The sequence below is a fragment of the Mesoplodon mirus genome (genome assembly GCF_964341445.2).
Source record: "Mesoplodon mirus genome assembly, chromosome: 10".
NCBI classification, from domain to species: domain Eukaryota; kingdom Metazoa; phylum Chordata; class Mammalia; order Artiodactyla; family Ziphiidae; genus Mesoplodon; species Mesoplodon mirus.
Genome location: NC_138986.1, coordinates 60,567,381 through 60,587,323, shown reverse-complemented (window position 1 = coordinate 60,587,323; position 19,943 = coordinate 60,567,381). Strand labels below are relative to the sequence as shown.

The window sequence follows — 19,943 nt, the reverse complement described above, 5'->3', positions numbered from 1 at the left end:
TGGTTTGTAAGAAAAAATAAAAGTGTTATTAAGAGTCTGAAGGAATACATGGAGGCCGGCCTCTGTGCCACGTTGCTTCGGCTCCTTCTTACCTTAGTGCTCTCTCCACCTCCCTGCCTGTGTTTCAGCTAGCTGTGAGGTGGCTGGAACACAGCTGCCATTACCAGTACATGGATGAGCTCCTGCAGTACATCCGCTTTGGCCTGATGGACGTGGACACTCTCCATACAGTTGCCCTGTCCCACCCCCTCGTCCAGGCAAGTGAAACCGCAACAGCTCTCGTCAACGAGGCCCTGGAGTACCACCAGAGCATCTACGCACAGCCCGTGTGGCAGACTCGCAGGACCAAACCGCGCTTCCAGTCAGATACTCTGTACATCATTGGTGGGAAGAAGCGTGAGGTCTGTAAAGTCAAGGAACTTCGGTACTTCAATCCCGTGGACCAGGAGAATGCCCTCATAGCTGCCATTGCCAACTGGAGTGAGCTGGCTCCCATGCCCGTGGGAAGGAGCCACCATTGTGTGGCAGTCATGGGGGACTTCCTGTTTGTAGCAGGAGGGGAAGTTGAGCACGCCAGCGGCCGGACGTGTGCCGTGAGGACTGCCTGTCGCTATGACCCCCGCAGTAATTCCTGGGCAGAGATAGCACCCATGAAAAACTGCCGGGAGCATTTCGTTCTGGGAGCCATGGATGAGTACCTCTATGCGGCTGGGGGCAGGAATGAACTGCGCCAGGTCCTGCCGACCGTTGAGCGATATTGCCCCAAGAAGAACAAGTGGACTTTCGTCCAGCCCTTTGACCGGTCCCTCTCCTGTCACGCTGGCTATGTGGCTGATGGTCTTCTTTGGATATCAGGTAGAACATGCCTCATACGTTGGATTTATTACAAAACACTTTCACTGTGGCATAAATTGACAAGTCAGGCTTTGGTAGTGGTGATCATGTGTATCTGAACGATTTGGCCAAGGATGCCATTTTAGCTAATTAATGGTCATTTATTGAGCACCATTCTATAGAGAGCAGTGTATGGGGAGGTAATTGACCTTTCTATGACTTTCTGAGTGATGAGTGGAGTAAAATTTCAAGACGGAAATGAATGGCCTATCACATCTCTTTTTCTACCAAACCTTCTATTGTTTAGATTGTCAGTTTTTGATATTCATGGACTGTATTGCACACATTGTGGTTTATCCAGGTCCTTGGCTTTTCCTTTCACCTTGGGCTGCCTGACTAGGAGCCAGTCTATCAAAGACAGGGCAGGTGAAGTAAAAGCCCAGTTAATCCATTTGGATGAGTAAAGCAATGGGAATAGATCCAGGTAGGAGCCATGCTGTGCACTGAGGGAAGGGATTTCAGTTATTGGCTAAAATAACGTTTTTCTGTTATCTGCGAATTGTAGTTACTCATGCCATCCCAATCCTTTATTCCTGTTTACTCTCCCATTCTTCCTGATTATTTGGGGGTTCTGATTATTTTAGTTTACTTTCTTTTTTTGTCTTTGGTTTTGTTTGAAGCCTTTTGATTATGATAAAAGGAGAGAGACTAGTATAATGAATCCCATGTGCCCATAACCCAGCTTCAGCAGTTATCTGCTCGTTGCCAGTCTTGTTTCACTCACACCCACATGCTTCTTCCAACCCCTCATGGCTGACTTTTCACTGGTACAGAAGGAGCCTGTGAGGCATGTGCTATTGACATCACATTATCACCTTGTTGTTCCAATCCTATTATTGGAAAGTCCTCAAATGTCCTCCTTTGAAAGGTTTGCCTATTAGGGAAGAAAGTTGCATCTTCTCTCAGCTGGAGGATACTCATTTTGTGACCCAGATGGATCTCACTGAATTTCTATGTCAAGGACAAAGCAGAATAGAAAAATCAAACAACTTAATTACTAAGAGTAACTTTGAGATGTTTGTACTCAGAAGAAACAATCACTTTTAAGTATACTTGTGAAGACTTCTAAGCTTCCTTGAATAATCTTCTCTAGTTTAACATCTGCTCTGACAAAATTCCCCCTTGCACTTAAAGTAAATTCACTGGACTCTGCCCATGTTTCCTTCTGCTCTCCTCAATGACTAGGGATACAGCTGTAGTCTTGGCTGCTCTGGGTAGTGCCTCAATTATTGGCAATTCACTGATTTTTATTGAAGAAACCTAGCTCATGTCTGGGTTTAAGTGCTCAATAATTAATGAATGAAGTTAAGGTTGGGACCAAGAAAGGATAAATGAGGTGTATCCAACAATTACTGGTCCTGTATACCAAATAAACATTAGATATGAGTGTGTATGTTAGTATATGTAGATATATTTAGATAAAGACCTCATTTATCTGGTGACTTATTCCTTTTTCTTTAAGTATACATTTCAGTATTTAAGAAAAAATCCACCAGGACTGTATCCTGTTAGATTTGTTGAAGAAACCTTAAACTTGGCTGCAAATAAATCCTTGCTATTAGAAGGAACAGATCTGTACTTGACTTAGATAACAAAACAGTGATGGATTTATGAAATCAGTATAATTTATATTTTGTTCCAACTTACATCCCTTCCTTTGACTCATTTAGTTTTCATATATTGCTAAGGTACTGCACTCCTAAATTTTGCATTGCATTTTCTAAATTTTTTATATGTTTCTCATAATTAGATTAATAATTATTCCTTACTTACTTTTATTTTGGGGCTATAAAACTAGCTTTTAAGAAACGTGCTGGAGTTTCCCTTACGTAGTCTTCAAAATACGACTACTTAATACCATCTTTAGTGAGGCCTTAAGAAAGCACTGAAACTTATGTTTGCCTGGCTAGATCTATCAACCTGGTATCAAGCTGACTTCTCTTTCCATGTATGGGTCTGTATGTTTCCTTTCCCGTTGTATTAAATGCATCAACTTATTACAGTCCATACTGCTATCACTTTGTTTTTCCCCTACTATGAAAGGAAATACATTTCCTTTGTTCTTCTTTTGCACTAATATATGCTGCCTGTGTTAACCATACTTAATGAAAACAATCACAATTTTCTCAGGTTTGATTCTCCCTACTGTGTACTTGAGATGAAAAACTCACTTCCCTGTGTACAGTACTATACCTTTAATTGGAAAGAAGAGGAAATCACCAGTGACATTTCTAATACCTTCAGTCGTCTGCCTCTTTCCTCTGGCTCAGCTTACAATAAATCAATTGTGAATCTAACCAGGGATAGGGAGGGGTTGCTATGGGCTCCTTAAAAAAAAAAAAGACAGGTATATTTTACCTTGACTATCTCTGATTTAGAAGTGTTACCCTGATTTTTTTTGGAGCAGACGAAAATGTTTGAGGCTATTCCTTATCCTTTACCAAATAATTAAATATTTCCGGTTTAATTGATGGGGGATTGGGTCATTGGCATCCTTCTGGTATTTTGTAAGCTTTGCCTGAGGTGAAGGTAGTAAGGATTATAGGATGTGGATTTGGGGAGCTTATTTCTGTTCCACAGAACACAAAATGAATGTTTCTTTAGGGACTCGATATTTCCAGTGTGCTCCCTCTCTATACATACCCTCTCCCCCTCTCTGTCCATTTTAGGGTCAGGATACCTGGAAACCTGTCCGTGGTTTTAAAAAGGAGACAGGCAAAGATGAATTCAGAAAACTAGGCTGTATAGATATGCCCATTAGCATGTAATTTAAGATGTTAGAGATAGTCAGATTTTACAGGCTCCTCTAGCATTTGACATCGTGACCCAATTCACAAATGCTCCACATCGTTTCTACTTGAAATTCACAATACTGAAGTAAAATAAGCATTAAATATCCTGCCGTTGTGCTTTAAAAGGTATGCTCCCCATTGTAAGATATTGTTTGTGAACTACTAAAAAGATCCTTTTTTGTGAGTGAAAATGAATCCTGAGCTCATCTTGCAGAATAACTTACCTTTTCATTTTTGTCAAATGGCAGCAGGATAATAGGAAGCTATCCACAAAATTAGTGCTTTAAAACTGCAATAATAAGACAAATGGTACTGCATTTCCTCAAAAGCGGCACTTAGTGTTTTCTTGATTCTCTTGGTGAATGCTACATCTTTATTAAAGTCAGTGCTGGTTCATAGATAAATAAGAATAATTCAGCAGACACACTTCCTGCCCTCTAGGAGCTGACAATCAAAGAGTTTTTCAGGTATTTCACTAATGAAAGAACATTTGTTAGGGCTTCTTTAACTCCCTAGAAGATATATTTATTTTCATCTTGATTAAATTTAGATGAAGTTTGCGTTGCTCCATTTTAAGTAACTTTAATTTATTCAAACCTACTAAAGGAACTTTACAATTAGAACGGTATAAAGCATCATTAACATTTAAAAAATGCCATGGCTGTAACTTTACTGTGCAAATATCATTTTACTTGCATCTAAAAAAATTGTATACAACATATTAGGAACTAATGGGGGCATGGCAGAGGCTGACTGTGGTGCTCTGAGGTCACAGATTGAGGGCACATGCAAGTGTGAAATTTGATCCACTTCAACCAACCAGGAGATGCTGAGCAAGTTTCCTCACCTCCCTGAGTCTTGTTCCAGGCTAGTGCGGGAGCCACAAAGACAGGTCCCACGCCGGGGCTTATAGTTGTTGTTTTTTTTTTTTTTTTAAAATAAATTTATTTATTTATGGCTGTGTTGGGTCTTCGTTGCTGCGTGGGCTTTCTCTAGTTGCGGTGAGTGGGGGCTACTCTTCGTCACGGTGTGCGGGCTTCTTGTTGCGGTGGCTTCTCTTGCTGCGGAGCACGGGCTCTAGGCACACAGGCTTCAGTAGTTGTGGCTTGCGGTCTCAGTAGTTGTGGCACGTGGGCTCTAGAGCGCAGGCTCAGTAGTTGTGGCGCACGGGCTTAGTTGCTCCGCGGCATGTGGGATCTTCCGGGACCAGGGCTTGAACCCGTGTCCCCTGCATTGGCAGGCAGATTCTTAACCACTGCACCACCAGGGAAGTCCGGGCTCACAGCTTTTAAACGGATGATTACAGTAAAGTGTGTGGTGTGTGTGGGTGTGATGATAGACAGCTTTACAAGGTACAGAAGTAGTGTGAAGCAGGAAGTAATCAGTGCAGGGGCACGAGAGGCTTCACAGAAGTTTGTGGCACCTTCAGCCTCCCTTGGCCTCAGGTCCATTGGCTGCTTCCCACTTGCCCATTTACCCCTCCCTGTGCTCAGGCTTGGGCTTCATGGTGCAGCCATTTCAATAACTCTCTTGCCCTCTGGCAGGCACACACTGTTGGGCAAACCCAATGGTTCGCTTTGTGCCTGTACCCAGGCAGCTGAGCCCGGTGGGAGGAGGCCAGCTGACAGGAGGCTTGGCACATGTATCCACTCAGCCCCCAAGCCCTCTCTACATCCTGCCACTAGGGTCTCATCCACTCTCCTTCACCAGCTGTAATGCCCTCACTCTCCTCAAACTCAGAGATAGAACCTTGCCTCCTGTTTCTCAGAACAAATGGATGTGAGGAGTTTCTGGCAGCAAATCAGGCGCGATGAGAAGGCGGTGGAGAGTATGAGGACACAGAGGGGCCAGAGGTGGTGTGCAAGGGGGCAGAAGGTGGGGAAGCACTGGCCAGGAGGGCGCAGAGGAGGGGGAGCTAAGGAAGGAGCTGAGAATGTGCGACGGGCAAGGCCGGAGGAGGAGGCGTGGTGTAGAAACCAAAGCCGAAGCCGAAGGGTGCGTGAGACGTGTCCAGTACTGTGGGGACATCTAAGTCCAGAATGCCTCCTCTGCAGTTTCAGTCAGGGACTGCTTGGTAATTTCAGTGAAAGCGGTTTCCGGAGAGCAGAAGAAGGTAGAAGCTAGAATGCAGTGGTTGAAAGTGTGGGTGGAGACTGAGGAAGTAACAGCTGCAGGTACATAGGCCACCTTTTCACAAACCTGGGATTTCATCTAAACTTGGCTCCCTGAACCTGAGCTTACCCAGCAACTTTCCGATTATTGTGCTCTGGCCGACAGGGAGAGACTGTGCTGTTTCTAGGTACACACATACTTCAGTCCGGGTGACAGCCATATTTTTCTTTTTCTTTTTAAAAAAATTAATTAATTAATTAATTAATTAATTAATTTCCTGGCCACGCCGCACGGCATGTGGGATCTTAGTTCCCCGACCAGGGATCGAATCCGCGCCCCCTGCGTTGGGAGCGCAGAGTCTTAATCACTGGACCACCAGGGAAGTTCCCGTATTTTTCATTATAAATTAATAAATAACATTTTGGCTTTAGGAAGAAAAAAGGAGGAAAGATGGAAGGAAAGAAAAAGAAGGAAGTTTGGCTGAGAGAAGAGAGAGTAGCTACGGAGGAAATCCAGGGTCAAAGGAGGGAACTGTTTTTGAGGATGTGAGCGCATTAAGCACATCTGTAGCTAAGGGGAATTAGTGAATTTGAAGTGAAGGGAGTAGGGGCGTCCTCTGGTTGGTAAATGCTGAGAGCAGCTCCTAGGTACCAGGAATGGGGATAAGTCTGGGGCGTAACAATATTGACCACAGACGCAGGGCCCCAAAGAGGCCACAGGGAGTTTGGGAGGGGTTCAGTCTTGGACAGGAAGAAGAGAGACCCCTCCAGCTCCAGGGCAGGAGGCAATGCTGGATGTGGATGTGGACCTAGGTAAGCTCAGAGAGGAGGGGCAGGGACCTGCAGAGGGTCCTTGCCATGGAGTCAAGGGAGGGGCGGGGTTGTCTGTGGAGATCGTGCCGTGTCAGGACCAGGTAGAGGGCCTGAGGAGAGTGGCCTTGGGAAAAGCTGCTGAGAGAAAACAGAGGGAACTGACATGTTTAACAAAATTGCGTCAGAGCCCACACTAAGTTGGAAACCACGAAATTATGGTATCCCAGTTTGCAAATTTCTGTTCTGTGTTTTGGTGGTGCTCAGCAGAGAACTGGAGAGGGAAAATCCTTGGATTCACTCACGATGGAAGGTTTTTAGGCTGGGAAGAGCCCAGAGGATCTTACTGGAAGAGTTCAGCATGCTGGGATCCCAGTTAGGTGAGGGTCAAGGACCTAAGGTTTGCTTGAGGGAGAAATAAGTGTGTCGTGTTGTGGGAGCGGGTACCGGAGAGGGTCTGTTTGTTGCCCCTGGGAGAGGGTTCGGGCTTCATAGCTTGACACTCCACTTAAAACTTCCTAGTGGACTGGAATTCCACTAAGAGTGAAATCTTCTTTGTTGCTTCAGATTCCAGCAACCAGCTGGCCACAGCAGTTACTTTTTCTTCTCTGTTTTCACTTCTGCCCCAGCCTTTACTACTCTCCATCTGAAAGAGATGAAAACAAAACCATTACAGTATTGTACTGAAATGGAAGCCAAACTGAAATGAACCATTCTACAAACCTTTTAAAAGAGCTCAGTGGTTTGAAGAAAGCAGTCGGATCACCTACATTCTCCAAAATAATTATCAAAGCTTTCATCCTAAACTGACTTCCCTTTATTCTGAAGTAGCACTTGGTTTCCCCTCACACTGCTCCTCAAGAGATGAGGCTTAAAGAGGTGAAATGATTTTTCTGGATCACACAGCAAGTATTTGACAAAGCTGGAATTTGATCTCTGTGTCTCTGGTGTTTGAAAACCATACTTTTTCCATGAAACCTCACAAACCAGTTACAACAAAGGTCTCAAAACAGGTGCTTATATTGTAAAAAGAACTTCCAAATGGCATGACTGAAAGTAAATGATACATAGAAGAATAATCATACCTGGAGATTTGTGTAGAATCAGTAATCATTTGATTGTCTTTAATTGTTTAACTGATCATCTTTCTTCGGGCACAGAGCTGAGCTATATAATGTCTTCCTTTTTGTGTTTCTATAGTTTCTAAAACATAAACAATAATATAAAGTTAAAATGCATACAGAGGGCTTCCCTGGTGGCGCAGTGTTTGAGAGTCTGCCTGCCGATGCAGGGGACACGGGTTCGTGCCCTGGTCTGGGAGGATCCCACATGCCGCAGAGCGGCTAGGCCCGTGATCCATGGCTGCTGAGCCTGCGCGTCCGGAGCCTGTGCTCCACAACGGGAGAGGCCACAACAGTGAGAGGCCTGTGTCCCGCAAAAAAAAAAAAAAGCGTACAGAAACAGTGATAATATGGAGGTACTCTAAAGTACATTGGTTTAGATGAGAACATTGTTTTCTGAAAGGATTGCATATCAAAATATAGTAGTCTAGTGGCCTTTAAAATTGGTAGTTTAAGTAGTTAAAAAAACACCCATTGGCTCTAAGATTCCTCTCATGGTGATTACAGTCTTTGTTTATATGATCCATTTGTGTCTGTCTAGATGAATCTAGAAAAAGAAGGTAGAAAAAAGAGTGAGCTGAATTGCTCCATCTAAGAATATGAGAAATATGTCGTTTTCTTTATTCCCAAGAGGAGAGAAGAAAATTAAAGCTACTTTATGGAAATGGGGAATGGCTGAAGAATTTGGTTGATGGCAGGAAAGAGGAAAAAGATACAAGAACACAGCAAAACCAGGACACTAGAGACAGGCAGAGGTGACCTTGAGAACTTAACCCTGCTAGGAGCGTTCAGAAATCTTTGGAGGCAGGATATCAACTTTCTACAGAATGAAGAATTGGAGTTAGAGCAAATTTTATTGAGATTTTAAAGGTCAGCTGACATCTGCATTGTGGTAGATTTTACCATCATTTATTAGTTCACTTATTTAAAATAACACATGGTGCATACTTTACATATTTTGGATTACAAGTTTATATTTGTTCACTCTAGGTGACATAAATATAATTTATATTTTCAAGTGCATCAACCTTTTCTTTATAGATATTTTGTAAATTTGAGACTTCCTTTGCGGATTTTGAATATATTAATAACCCATCCATTTGTGTGGTTTCCTCAAGTGTGACAGAAATAATATGGATACTAGCTTTAATTTGATGCCTGGATTAAGTATGCTTCTATTCAAGATGCTAATTTAGTAGAAAGATTCTTGGCTTTAATTGTTTATGTAGCATTATTAACACTCCCAAAATATGGATGGTTTAATATCATGTAAAAATAGATAATAAAAAGTTTATTTTTGCATTCGTTGTAAATATTCTCATGGTGTCCCTTTTATCAAGGAATATTAATGAGTTTGGCTCTTAAAAAATGACTCATATGAACTCACACCTACTGCTTTTGATAATTAGACTATGAGTGTAAAGTTTTTAGTCTTTTGAGAATTGGAGCAAATTTACAGAGGAGATGCTTAAACTATTAAACAAGGAAAAAGTCTTTGATACCTTATAAACCAGCCAGTAATTGTGGTTATTAGAAAAAAGAACTATAAGGAATCTATTTCAGACTACAAAATTCATTCATTTATTAATTCAGTATTTCGTACTTATTTTTTCAATATTCCATACATACTCATTTGTGAAAGTGACAAGAAATTTTTATAAACAAACTACTACAGTATTTTTTTAATAAATTTATAAATTTATTTATTTTTGGCTGCATTGGGTCTTCGTTGCTGCACGCGGGCTTTCTCTAGTTGTGGCGAGCGGGGGCTACTCTTCGTTGTGGTGTGCAGGCTTCTCATTGCAGTGGCTTCTCTTGTTGTGGAGCACAGGATCTAGGAGCGTGGGCTTCAGTAGTTGTGGCACGCGGGCTCAGTAGTTGTGGCTCGCGGGTTCTAGAGCACAGGCTCAGTAGTTGTGACTCACGGGCTTCGTTGCTCCGCGGCATGTGGGATCCTCCCGGGCCAGGGATCAAACCCGTGTCCCCTGCATTGGCAGGTGGATTCTTAACCACTGCGCCACCAGGGAAGCCCCACTACTACACTATTGTAGTAAACTTCCCGTATGGTTGGCCTCTTTACCGAGTACTCTTGTTCATCTGAAACCTATGAGAGAGGTCTCACTGTCTCCATTTTGCATGTGAGGACATGAACTTGGCTGTTAAATGGCTCCCCCAAGGATAGAGTCCTAAAGGAGCTGGGGGTGGAGGCTGACGGCACACATTTTGCTGAAATGCACCCCCTAGACTAGTGTGAAGCTGGCACTGCAGGCCTCCAAGAGAGCTGCAGAGAACTCAAGATAGTTTGCCACAATCCTGAACTGGCTCACAGAATTCCAGCCTGGAGCATCTTCCCTAAGAGCATGGACACGTTCAGTTCTTTGCATCCTGCTCTGTTCCAGTAAGGGTACTAGCACTGCATTAGGTACCACTCTTTTCTACTAAAGAGTTTAGTGTAGGACTCTCTATTTATCAACAGAGGTGTTTCTATCCCTGAAAAAAGAAGAAAAATTAGCAGAGCCACCAGACTTGAGCTACCCTGGCCAACGAATATTGAGAGCTGTTTTCCTAAACACTATTTTATGGACACTGTCAGCATTGGCTAGTTGTTGCTTTTGAACACAACGAGTTTAGGAGTTGGTGACCTCTCAGTAGTGGAAACAGAGGTTGTTTGTTTGGCAGTCACCTGTCATCTCCTTGGCATGCACTCATCCATTTGTCACAATGTTTTGTGGGGAGTTGAACAGGGAAGCTTAAGAAAAATGCTTTACTCTTGTCTTGATGATAGAAAGCATTTCTCCCTGCTGGTAGCTTGGTGGTAACTTTTCATTCCTTCTGGCAGTTTTTAAAGACTTATTTGACTTTGGGGGAACCTGCCATATATCTTTAAGTCACAGTTCAGAAGTATAAGACAGGATTGTTCATTTTCAATTTTGGCTGAAAAGTCTTAACTTTGACTGTGGCACTTCAAAGTTAGGGAAAACTTGGCTTTAAAAACGGATGCTGATATGAGATGGCATATTTAATGACAGATGTATCTATAGAAAGCTGTTAAGATGCAGATTATCCCCCCTGGGGTGGGGGAGGGAGATCAAAACTGCCAATCTATAAAATATACTCAGTAGAGGAAGGCATGGAATCTGTCTTCGCAAGTGCTTTGATTGCAGGGGGCAGTATAGCAGCATGTGGCATCATAACCCAGAGCAGACAAATCAGCTTGATGACTTTCAAAGCCAGGAATACTGCTGCAGGCAAGGGTACTCCAGTCTAGGATAAATTAAAACATATAGAGACTATTAATAATTCCATATCTATTTTTGTATAGTCAAATCTGTATGCAAATCCTTAGCATCTCATTTCAGAAGATTAATCTAAAAGTAAAGAGTGTTATGTGAAGGGAATGTAATGATAAAGCTCTGAAAATGGGTAACATTGCTAGAGAAATGTGGGCTGCAAACGTGGATGCTTTTTTAAAATTTATCTTTTGTACTGAGAAGAAGTGTTTTTTTATTTATATGCTCATTTGTAAGTTATTTCAAAGGGGGAAAGCAATAGAACCAATTCTTAAAGTTTTCCCTTGTAATCCTGATTTGGCAAAAGTTACAGCACTTGGTTTTGTAGGCACCTCCTGCGGTTTAACATTCTAGAAGTAATCAACCAAGTAACTAACTAGGACTTTTATTTTTACCCCCAACTAGTAACCCAATATCTCATTTCTAAATATTGTCATGTGAGTGAAAATTTGTATGTAAGGGTAAGGAATCTAATTACTGAGTGCAGATTAAGGGGGAAAAAAACTGTATTATAAATGCATCTGTGGAAGACAGTAAATAGTAATTCTGAAAAGCATGAAGATAAATAGTGTGCCGTGCTTGGGAGAAAGGATGCAATAGCTGCATTCTAATCCATTGATTATACATTTAATCTATAATGGGCAGAGTCTGATACATATTGTAGTGTAAATATCTTCAAATAGTGTCATAAACAGATAGTTTATTGCAGTAGATATTAATTCTGTCCCATATTTCTAAAACAAGTAGAGAAACTGTCACAGTTTCAAAATAATGGGGGGAGTTCACCTCTGTTCCCTCTCATTTGGAGAAATAATTATAGGCGAGCTGGACGTTAATCTGGTGGTTATGGCCCAGATCAGAAGCACTTGGCAGTCATTTTAGCCCTGAAAACTTGTGAGATTTCAATAGATTTGATTATTCTTCCATAGTTATGCTAAGAAAGAATTATTGGACATTCCATTTTTAATTAGATTTAAAAACAAGAAGGTTGGGGGGGGAAGCAAACATACCTCTGTATTTATTTTGACATACATTTTGACTCTATGTAGGCATTTCAGCCTCAGCTTTCTTAAGTGTGTTATCCTTTTCTTTGATTTCATCTTTAAAAATGAGACATTTAGTGAGAAATCCAGAGAAGACTTTGAGGGCAGGAAACTCATTCCTCTCTGTTCTTTATGGATTTCTTCTGTAGACAAAACTTTCCTTGATCTTAAAAGTGGTTGCAAGCTTCAGAGAGAACTTTAAAAAAAAAAAAAACCTTCCAGTTAATAATAGCTATGGTCAATTACATGAAAGCTATACTCTCCTTACTGGGACTGAATAAGAGAGTAATGATTGGCCTGGACAGATTCCCTCTCCTTTATGTATCCATTAGTACTGATTGATTATCACACTTTAGTTAAGTTGATGCACTAATTCTTGGGTCTGGTTGACTTGACTTCTGGCCGTGGAGTTGATAGTAGTGACCCATTCAAAGTATTTGAACTGCCAAAGCAAAAATTATAGTGGACACAGTTAAACAGACAAGGAGGACTTTATTCAAGACTATTGCACTAGAGGAGAGAGACCAGAATGCAGTTTGAAATCAACTCCTCTGAAAAACAGTAGGGTTTTTCAGCACTGGGGTGAGCTGGTAGAAATATACTGAAGTACTTTTGGAAGAAGGTTGATCAGTGTGATGTGTTGAGCACATTCATTTACCCTAAGTTTGTAAATGTTTTTCTCTGCGGTTAGGCCATTTGTGTTTGCTGATTTGTACCCATCGGAGTTAGGCTCCTAGCCTCCACAGAAACTGGGAGATAGGAGCATTCTCTTCCTTGATGATAACATCTCAATGGCATGGCTCCCAGGTCTTTGAGGAAGATATTCCTGGGTTGTAAAATTTTCAAGAAGCTTCTTAAATGATTTATATCTCAAAGAGGCAGAGAGAAAGAATTTGCAAGTTTTTTAAAATAAATGCTGTAAGTAAAGGGAGGTCAGGGGCCAGAGACAGGAAGAAGCCTGTCTAAAGTTCAGTTAAGCTGAGAGGAATGTTAAGGCCACCTTGGTCAATATTATAATAGTACACATTTTAAAGTTATTTTTAATTTTTTAATTTTAATTTTCTAGTTGAAGTACATTTGACATATAATACTATGGTAATTTCAGGTTTTACAGCATATTGATTCAACATTTATATACATTACCAATGAGCACCATGGTAAGTCTGTCACCATACAGAGTTATTGCAGTATTGTTGGCTGTATTCCCTATACTGTACATTACATCCCCATGACTTATTTTGTACCTCTTAATCCCCTTCACCTATTTCACCCAATCCTTCACCCCTTTCCCCTCTGGTGACCACCAGTTCTCTGTATCTATGAATCTGTTTGTTTTGTTTTGTTTGTTCATTTGCTTTGTTTTTTAGATTCTACATGTAAGTGAAATCATACAGTATTTGTCTTTCTTGGTCTGACTATTTTCCTTAGCATAATACCCTCTAGATCCAACTGTGTTGTCACAAATATAAGGATTTCATTCTTTTTTATGGCTGAGTAATATTCCATTACACATATCACATCTTCCTTATTCATTCATCCATCAGTGGACACTTAGGTTTCTTCCATGTGTTGGCTATTGTAAATAATGCTGCAATGAACATAAACATAGGGGTGCATATGTCTTTTTGAATTAGTGTTTTCATTTTCTTTGGATAAATACCCAGAAATGGAATTACTGGATGATAAGGTAGTTCTGTTTTTAATTTATTGAGGAATTTCCATACTCTTCTCCATAGTGGCTGCAACAACCTAAATTCCCATCAACAGTGCACAAAAGTCCCCTTTTTCTACACTTTGACAACACTTGTTATTTCTTGTCTTTTTGATAATAGCCATTTTGACATGTGTGAGGTGGTTTTGATTCATTTCCCTGTTGATTAGTGATGTTGAGCATCTTTTCATGTGTCTGTTGGCCATCTGTATTTCTTCCTTAGAAAAATATCTGTTCAGGTCGTCTGCTCATTTTTCAATCAGATTGTCTATTTTTTTTTTTTTTTTTGCGGTACGTGGGCCTCTCACTGTTGTGGCCTCTCCCATTGCAGAGCACAGGTTCTGGACACACAGGCTCAGCGGCCATGGCTCACGGGCCTAGCCGCTCCGCGGCATGTGGGATCTTTCCGGACCGGGGCACAAACCCGTGTCCCCTGCATCGGCAGGCGGACTCTCAACCACTGCGCCACCAGGGAAGCCCCAGATTGTCTATTTTTTGATATTAAGTTGTGTGAGTTATTTATATATTTTGAATATTAACCCCTTATGGGATATATCATTTGCAAATATCTTCTCCCATTCAAGAGGTTGCCTTTTTGTTTTGTTGATGATTTCCCTTGCTGTGAAAAAGCTTTTTAGTTTGATATAGTCCTATTTGTTTTTTTTTTTTTTTGCTTTTGTTTACGTTGACTGAAGAGGCAAATTCAAAAATATTGCTAAGAGTGATATCAAAGAGTGTATTGCCTATGTTGTTTTCTAGGAGTTTTTAGGGTTTCAGGTCTTACATTTAAGCCTTTAATCCACTTTGCGTTCACTTTTGTGTATGGTGTAAGAAAGTGGTCTAATTTCGTTCTTTTGCATGTACCTGTCCAATTTTACCAACACCATTTATCAATGAGACTGTGTTTTACCCAAAGTATATTTCTAGCTTCTTTTTGATAGATTAATTGACAAAAGAAGCATGGCTTTCTTTCTGGTCTCTCTATTTTGTTCCATTGATCTATGTGTCTGTTTTTATGCCAGTGCCATACAGTTTTGATAACTATAGCTGTGTAGTACAGTTTGAAATTAGGGAGTGTGATACCTCCAGCTTTGTTCTTCTTTCTTAAGATTGCTTTGGTTATTTGGGGTCTTTTGTAGTTTGTTACAAATTTTAGGATTATTTATTCCAGTTCTATAAAAACTGACATTGGTATTTTCTTTTTCTTTCTTTCTTTTGAATTTTTGAATTTTATTTTATTTATTTTTTTATACAGCAGGTCCTTATTAGTTATCCATTTTAAACATATTAGTGTATACATGTCAATCCCTATCTCCCAATTCATCACACCACCACCACCACCACCACCACCACCACCAACACCACTTTCCCCCCTTGGTGTCTATACGTTTGTTCTCTACATCTGTGATTCTGTTTCTGTCCTGCAAACCGGTTCATCTGTACCATTTTTCTAGGTTCCACATATATGCATTAATAAACAATATTTGTTTTTCTCCTTCTGACTTACTTCACTCTGTATGACAGTTTCTAGATCTATCCACATCTCTACAAATGACCCAGTTTTGTTCCTTTTTATGGCTGAGTAATATCCCATTGTATATATGTACCACATCTTATTTATCCATTCGTCTGTCAAAGGGCATTTAGATTGCTTCCATGACCTGGCTATTGTAAATAGTGCTGCAATGAACATTGGGGTGCATGTGTCTTTTTGAATTATGTTTTTTTTCTGGGTATATGCCCAGTAGTGGGATTGCTGGGTCATGTGGTAATTCTATTTTTAGTTTTGTAAGGAACCTCCATACTGTTCTCCACAGTGGCTGTATCAATTTACATTCCCACCAACAGTGCAAGAGGGTTCCCTTTTCTCCACACCCTCTCCACCATTTGTTGTTTGTAGATTTTCTGATGATGCCCATTCTAACTGGTGTGAGTTGATACCTCATTGTTGTTTTGATTTGCATTTCTCTAATAATTAGTGATGTTGAGCAGCTTTTCATGTGCTTCTTGGCCATCTGTATGTCTTCTTTAAAAAAGTGTCTATTTAGGTCTTCTGCCCATTTTTTTTTTTTTTTTTTTTTTTTTTTTTTTTTGCTTTATAACAAATTTAATCAGTTATACATATACATATGTTTCCATATCCCCTCCCTTTTGCGTCTCCCTCCCACCCTCCCTATCCCACCCCTCCAGGCAGTTACAAAGTACCGAGCTGATCTCCCTGTGCTATGCGGCTGCTTCCCACTAGCTATCTACCTCACGTTTGGTAGTGTATATATGTCCATGCCGCTCTTTCACTTTGTCACAGCTTACCCTTCCCCCTCCCCATATCCTCAAGTCCATTCTCTAGTAGGTCTGTGTCTTTATTCCTGTCTTACCCCTATGTTCTTCATGACATTTTTTTTTCTTAAATTCCATATATATGTGTTAGCATACAGTATTTGTCTTTCTCTTTCTGACTTACTTCACTCTGTATGACAGACTCTAGGTCTATCCACCTCATTACAAATAGCTCAATTTCATTTCTTTTTATGGCTGAGTAATATTCCATTGTATATATGTGCCACATCTTCTTTATCCATTCATCTGATGATGGACACTTAGGTTGTTTCCACCTCCGGGCTATTGTAAATAGGGCTGCTATGAACATTTTGGTACATGTCTCTTTTTGAATTATGGTTTTCTCAGGGTATATGCCCAGTAGTGGGATTGCTGGGTCATATGGTAGTTCTATTTGTAGTTTTTTAAGGAACCTCCATACCGTTCTCCATAGCGGCTGTACCAATTCACATTCCCACCAGCAGTGCAAGAGTGTTCCCTTTTTTCCACACCCTCTCCAGCATTTATTGTTTCTAGAGTTTTTGATGATGGCCATTCTGACTGGTGTGAGATGATATCTCATTGTAGTTTTGATTTGCATTTCTCTAATGAGTAAAGATGTTGAGCATCCGTTCATGTGTTTGTTGGCAGTCTGTATATCTTCTGTGGAGAAATGTCTATTTAGGTCTTCTGCCCATTTTTGGATTGGGTTGTTTGTTTTTTTGTTATTGAGCTGCATGAGCTGCTTATAAATTTTGGAGATTAATCCTTTGTCAGTTGCTTCATTTGCAAATATTTTCTCCCATTCTGAGGGTTGTCTTTTGGTCTTGTTTATGGTTTCCTTTGCTGTGCAAAAGCTTTTAAGTTTCATTAGGTCCCATGTGTTTATTTTTGTCTTTATTTCCATTTCTCTAGGAGGTGGGTCAAAAAGGATCTTGCTGTGATTTATGTCATAGAGTGTTCTGCCTATGTTTTCCTCTAAGAGTTTGATAGTGTCTGGCCTTACATTTAGGTCTTTAATCCATTTTGAGCTTATTTTTGTGTATGGTGTTAGGGAATGATCTAATCTCATACTTTTACATGTCCCTATCCAGTTTTCCCAGCACCACTTATTGAAGAGACTGTCCTTTCTCCACTGTACATTCCTGCCTCCTTTATCAAAGATAAGGTGACCATATGTCCGTGGGTTTAACTCTGGGCTTTCTATCCTGTTCCATTGATCTATCTTTCTGTTTTTGTGCCAGTACCATACTGTCTTGATTACTGTAGCTTTGTAGTATAGTCTGAAGTCAGGGAGCCTGATTCCTCCAGCTCCATTTTTCGTTCTCAAGATTGCTTTGGCTATTCGGGGTCTTTTGTGTTTCCATACAAATTGTGAAATTTTTTGTTCTAGTTCTGTGAAAAATGCCAGTGGTAGTTTGATAGGGATTGCATTGAACCTGTAGATTGCTTTGGGTAGTAGAGTCATTTTCACAATGTTGATTCTTCCAATCCAAGAACATGGTACATCTCTCCATCTATTTGTATCATCTTTAATTTCTTTCATCAGTGTCTTATAATTTTCTGCATACAGGTCTTTTGTCTCCTTAGGTAGGTTTATTCCTAGATATTTTATTCTTTTTGTTGCAATGGTAAATGGGAGTGTTTCCTTGATTTCACTTTCAGATTTTTCATCATCAGTATATAGGAATGCCAGAGATTTCTGTGCATTAATTTTGTATCCTGCAACTTTACCAAATTCATTGATTTACTCTAGTAGTTTTCTGGTAGCATCTTTAGGATTCTCTATGTATAGTATCATGTCATCTGCAAACAGTGACAGCTTTACTTCTTCTTTTCCAATTTGGATTCCTTTTATTTCCTTTTCTTCTCTGATTGCTGTGGCTAAAACTTCCAAAACTAGGTTGAATAAGAGTGGTGAAAGTGGGCAACCTTGTCTAGTTCCTGATCTTAGTGGAAATGGTTTCAGTTTTTCACCATTGAGGACGATGCTGGCTGTGGGTTTGTCATATATGGCCTTTATTATGTTGAGGAAAGTTCCCTCTATGCCTACTTTCTGCAGGGTTTTTATCATAAATGGGTGTTGAATTTTGTCGAAAGCTTTCTCTGCATCTATTGAGATGATCATATGGTTTTTCTCCTTCAGTTTGTTAATATGGTGTATCACGTTGATTGATTTGCGTATATTGAAGAATCCTTGCATTCCTGGAATAAACCCCACTTGATCATGGTGTATGATCCTTTTAATGTGCTGTTGGATTCTGTTTGCTAGTATTTTGTTGAGGATTTTTGCATCTATGTTCATCAGTGATATTGGCCTGTAGTTTTCTTTCTTTGTGACATCCTTGCCTGGTTTTGGTATCAAGGTGATGGTGGCCTCGTAGAATGAGTTTGGGAGTGTTCCTCCCTCTGCTATATTTTGGAAGAGTTTCAGAAGGATAGGTGTTAGCTCTTCTCTAAATGCTTGATAGAATTCGTCTGTGAAGCCATCTGGTCCTGGGCTTTTGTTTGTTGGAAGATTTTTTATCACAGTTTCAATTTCAGTGCTTGTGATTGGTCTGTTCATATTTTCTATTTCTTCCTGATTCAGTCTTGGCAGGTTGTGCATTTCTAAGAATTTGTCCATTTCTTCCAGGTTGTCCATTTTATTGGCATAGAGTTGCTTATAGTAATCTCTCATGATCTTTTGTATTTCTGTAGTGTCAGTTGTTACTTCTCCTTTTTCATTTCTAATTCTATTGATTTGAGTCTTCTCCCTTTTTTTCTTGATGAGTCTGGCTAATGGTTTATCAATTTTGTTTATCTTCTCAAAGAACCAGCTTTTAGTTTTATTGATCTTTGCTATCGTTTCCTTCATTTCTTTTTCATTTATTTCTGATCTGATTTTTATGATTTCTTTCCTTCTGCTAACTTTGGGATGTTTTTGTTCTTCTTTCTCTAATTGCTTTAGGTGCAAGGTTAGGTTGTTTATTCGAGATGTTTCCTGTTTCTTAAGGTGGGATTGTATTGCTATAAACTTCCCTCTTAGAACTGCTTTTGCTGCATCCCATAGGTTTTGGGTCGTTGTGTCTCCATTGTCATTTGTTTCTAGGTATTTTTTAATTTCCTCTTTGATTTCTTCAGTGATCACTTCGTTATTAAGTAGTGTATTGTTTAGCCTCCATGTGTTTGTATTTTTTACAGCTCTTTTCCTGTAATTGATATCTAGTCTCATAGCATTGTGGTCGGAAAAGATACTTGATACAATTTCAATTTTCTTAAATTTACCAAGGCTTGATTTGTGACCCAAGATATGATCTATCCTGGAGAATGTTCCATGAGCACTTGAGAAAAATGTGTATTCTGTTGTTTTTGGATGGAATGTCCTATAAATATCAATTAAGTCCATCTTGTTTAATGTATCATTTAAAGCTTGTGTTTCCTTATTTATTTTCATTTTGGATGATCTGTCCATTGGTGAAAGTGGGGTGTTAAAGTCCCCTACTATGAGTGTGTTACTGTCGATTTCTCCTTTTATGGCTGTTAGTATTTGCCTTATGTATTGAGGTGCTCCTATGTTGGGTGCATAAATATTTACAATTGTTATATCTTCTTCTTGGATCGATCCCTTGATCATTATGTAGTGTCCTTCTTTGTCTCTTCTAGTAGTCCTTATTTTAAAGTCTATTTTGTCTGATATGAGAATTGCTACTCCAGCTTTCTTTTGGTTTCCATTTGCATGGAATATCTTTTTCCATCCCCTTACTTTCAGTCTGTATGTGTCTCTAGGCCTGAAGTGGGTCTCTTGTAGACAGCATATAGATGGGTCTTGTTTTTGTATCCATTCAGCCACTCTGTGTCTTTTGGTGGGAGCAT

General features: G+C 40.1%; 1 protein-coding gene across 4 annotated transcripts in view; it reads left to right on the top strand.

Moving 5' to 3' along the window:
• Nucleotides 1-19,943, top strand: part of KLHL32 (kelch like family member 32) — a 235,665-nt gene that overhangs the window by 176,208 nt on the left and 39,514 nt on the right. For all 4 annotated transcript variants that reach the window (XM_082633331.1, XM_082633334.1, XM_082633332.1 and 1 more), the window contains one exon: nucleotides 129-855. In XM_082633331.1, the coding sequence (XP_082489457.1) occupies nucleotides 129-855 (727 nt within the window). The remainder of the gene's footprint in view (nucleotides 1-128; nucleotides 856-19,943) is intronic.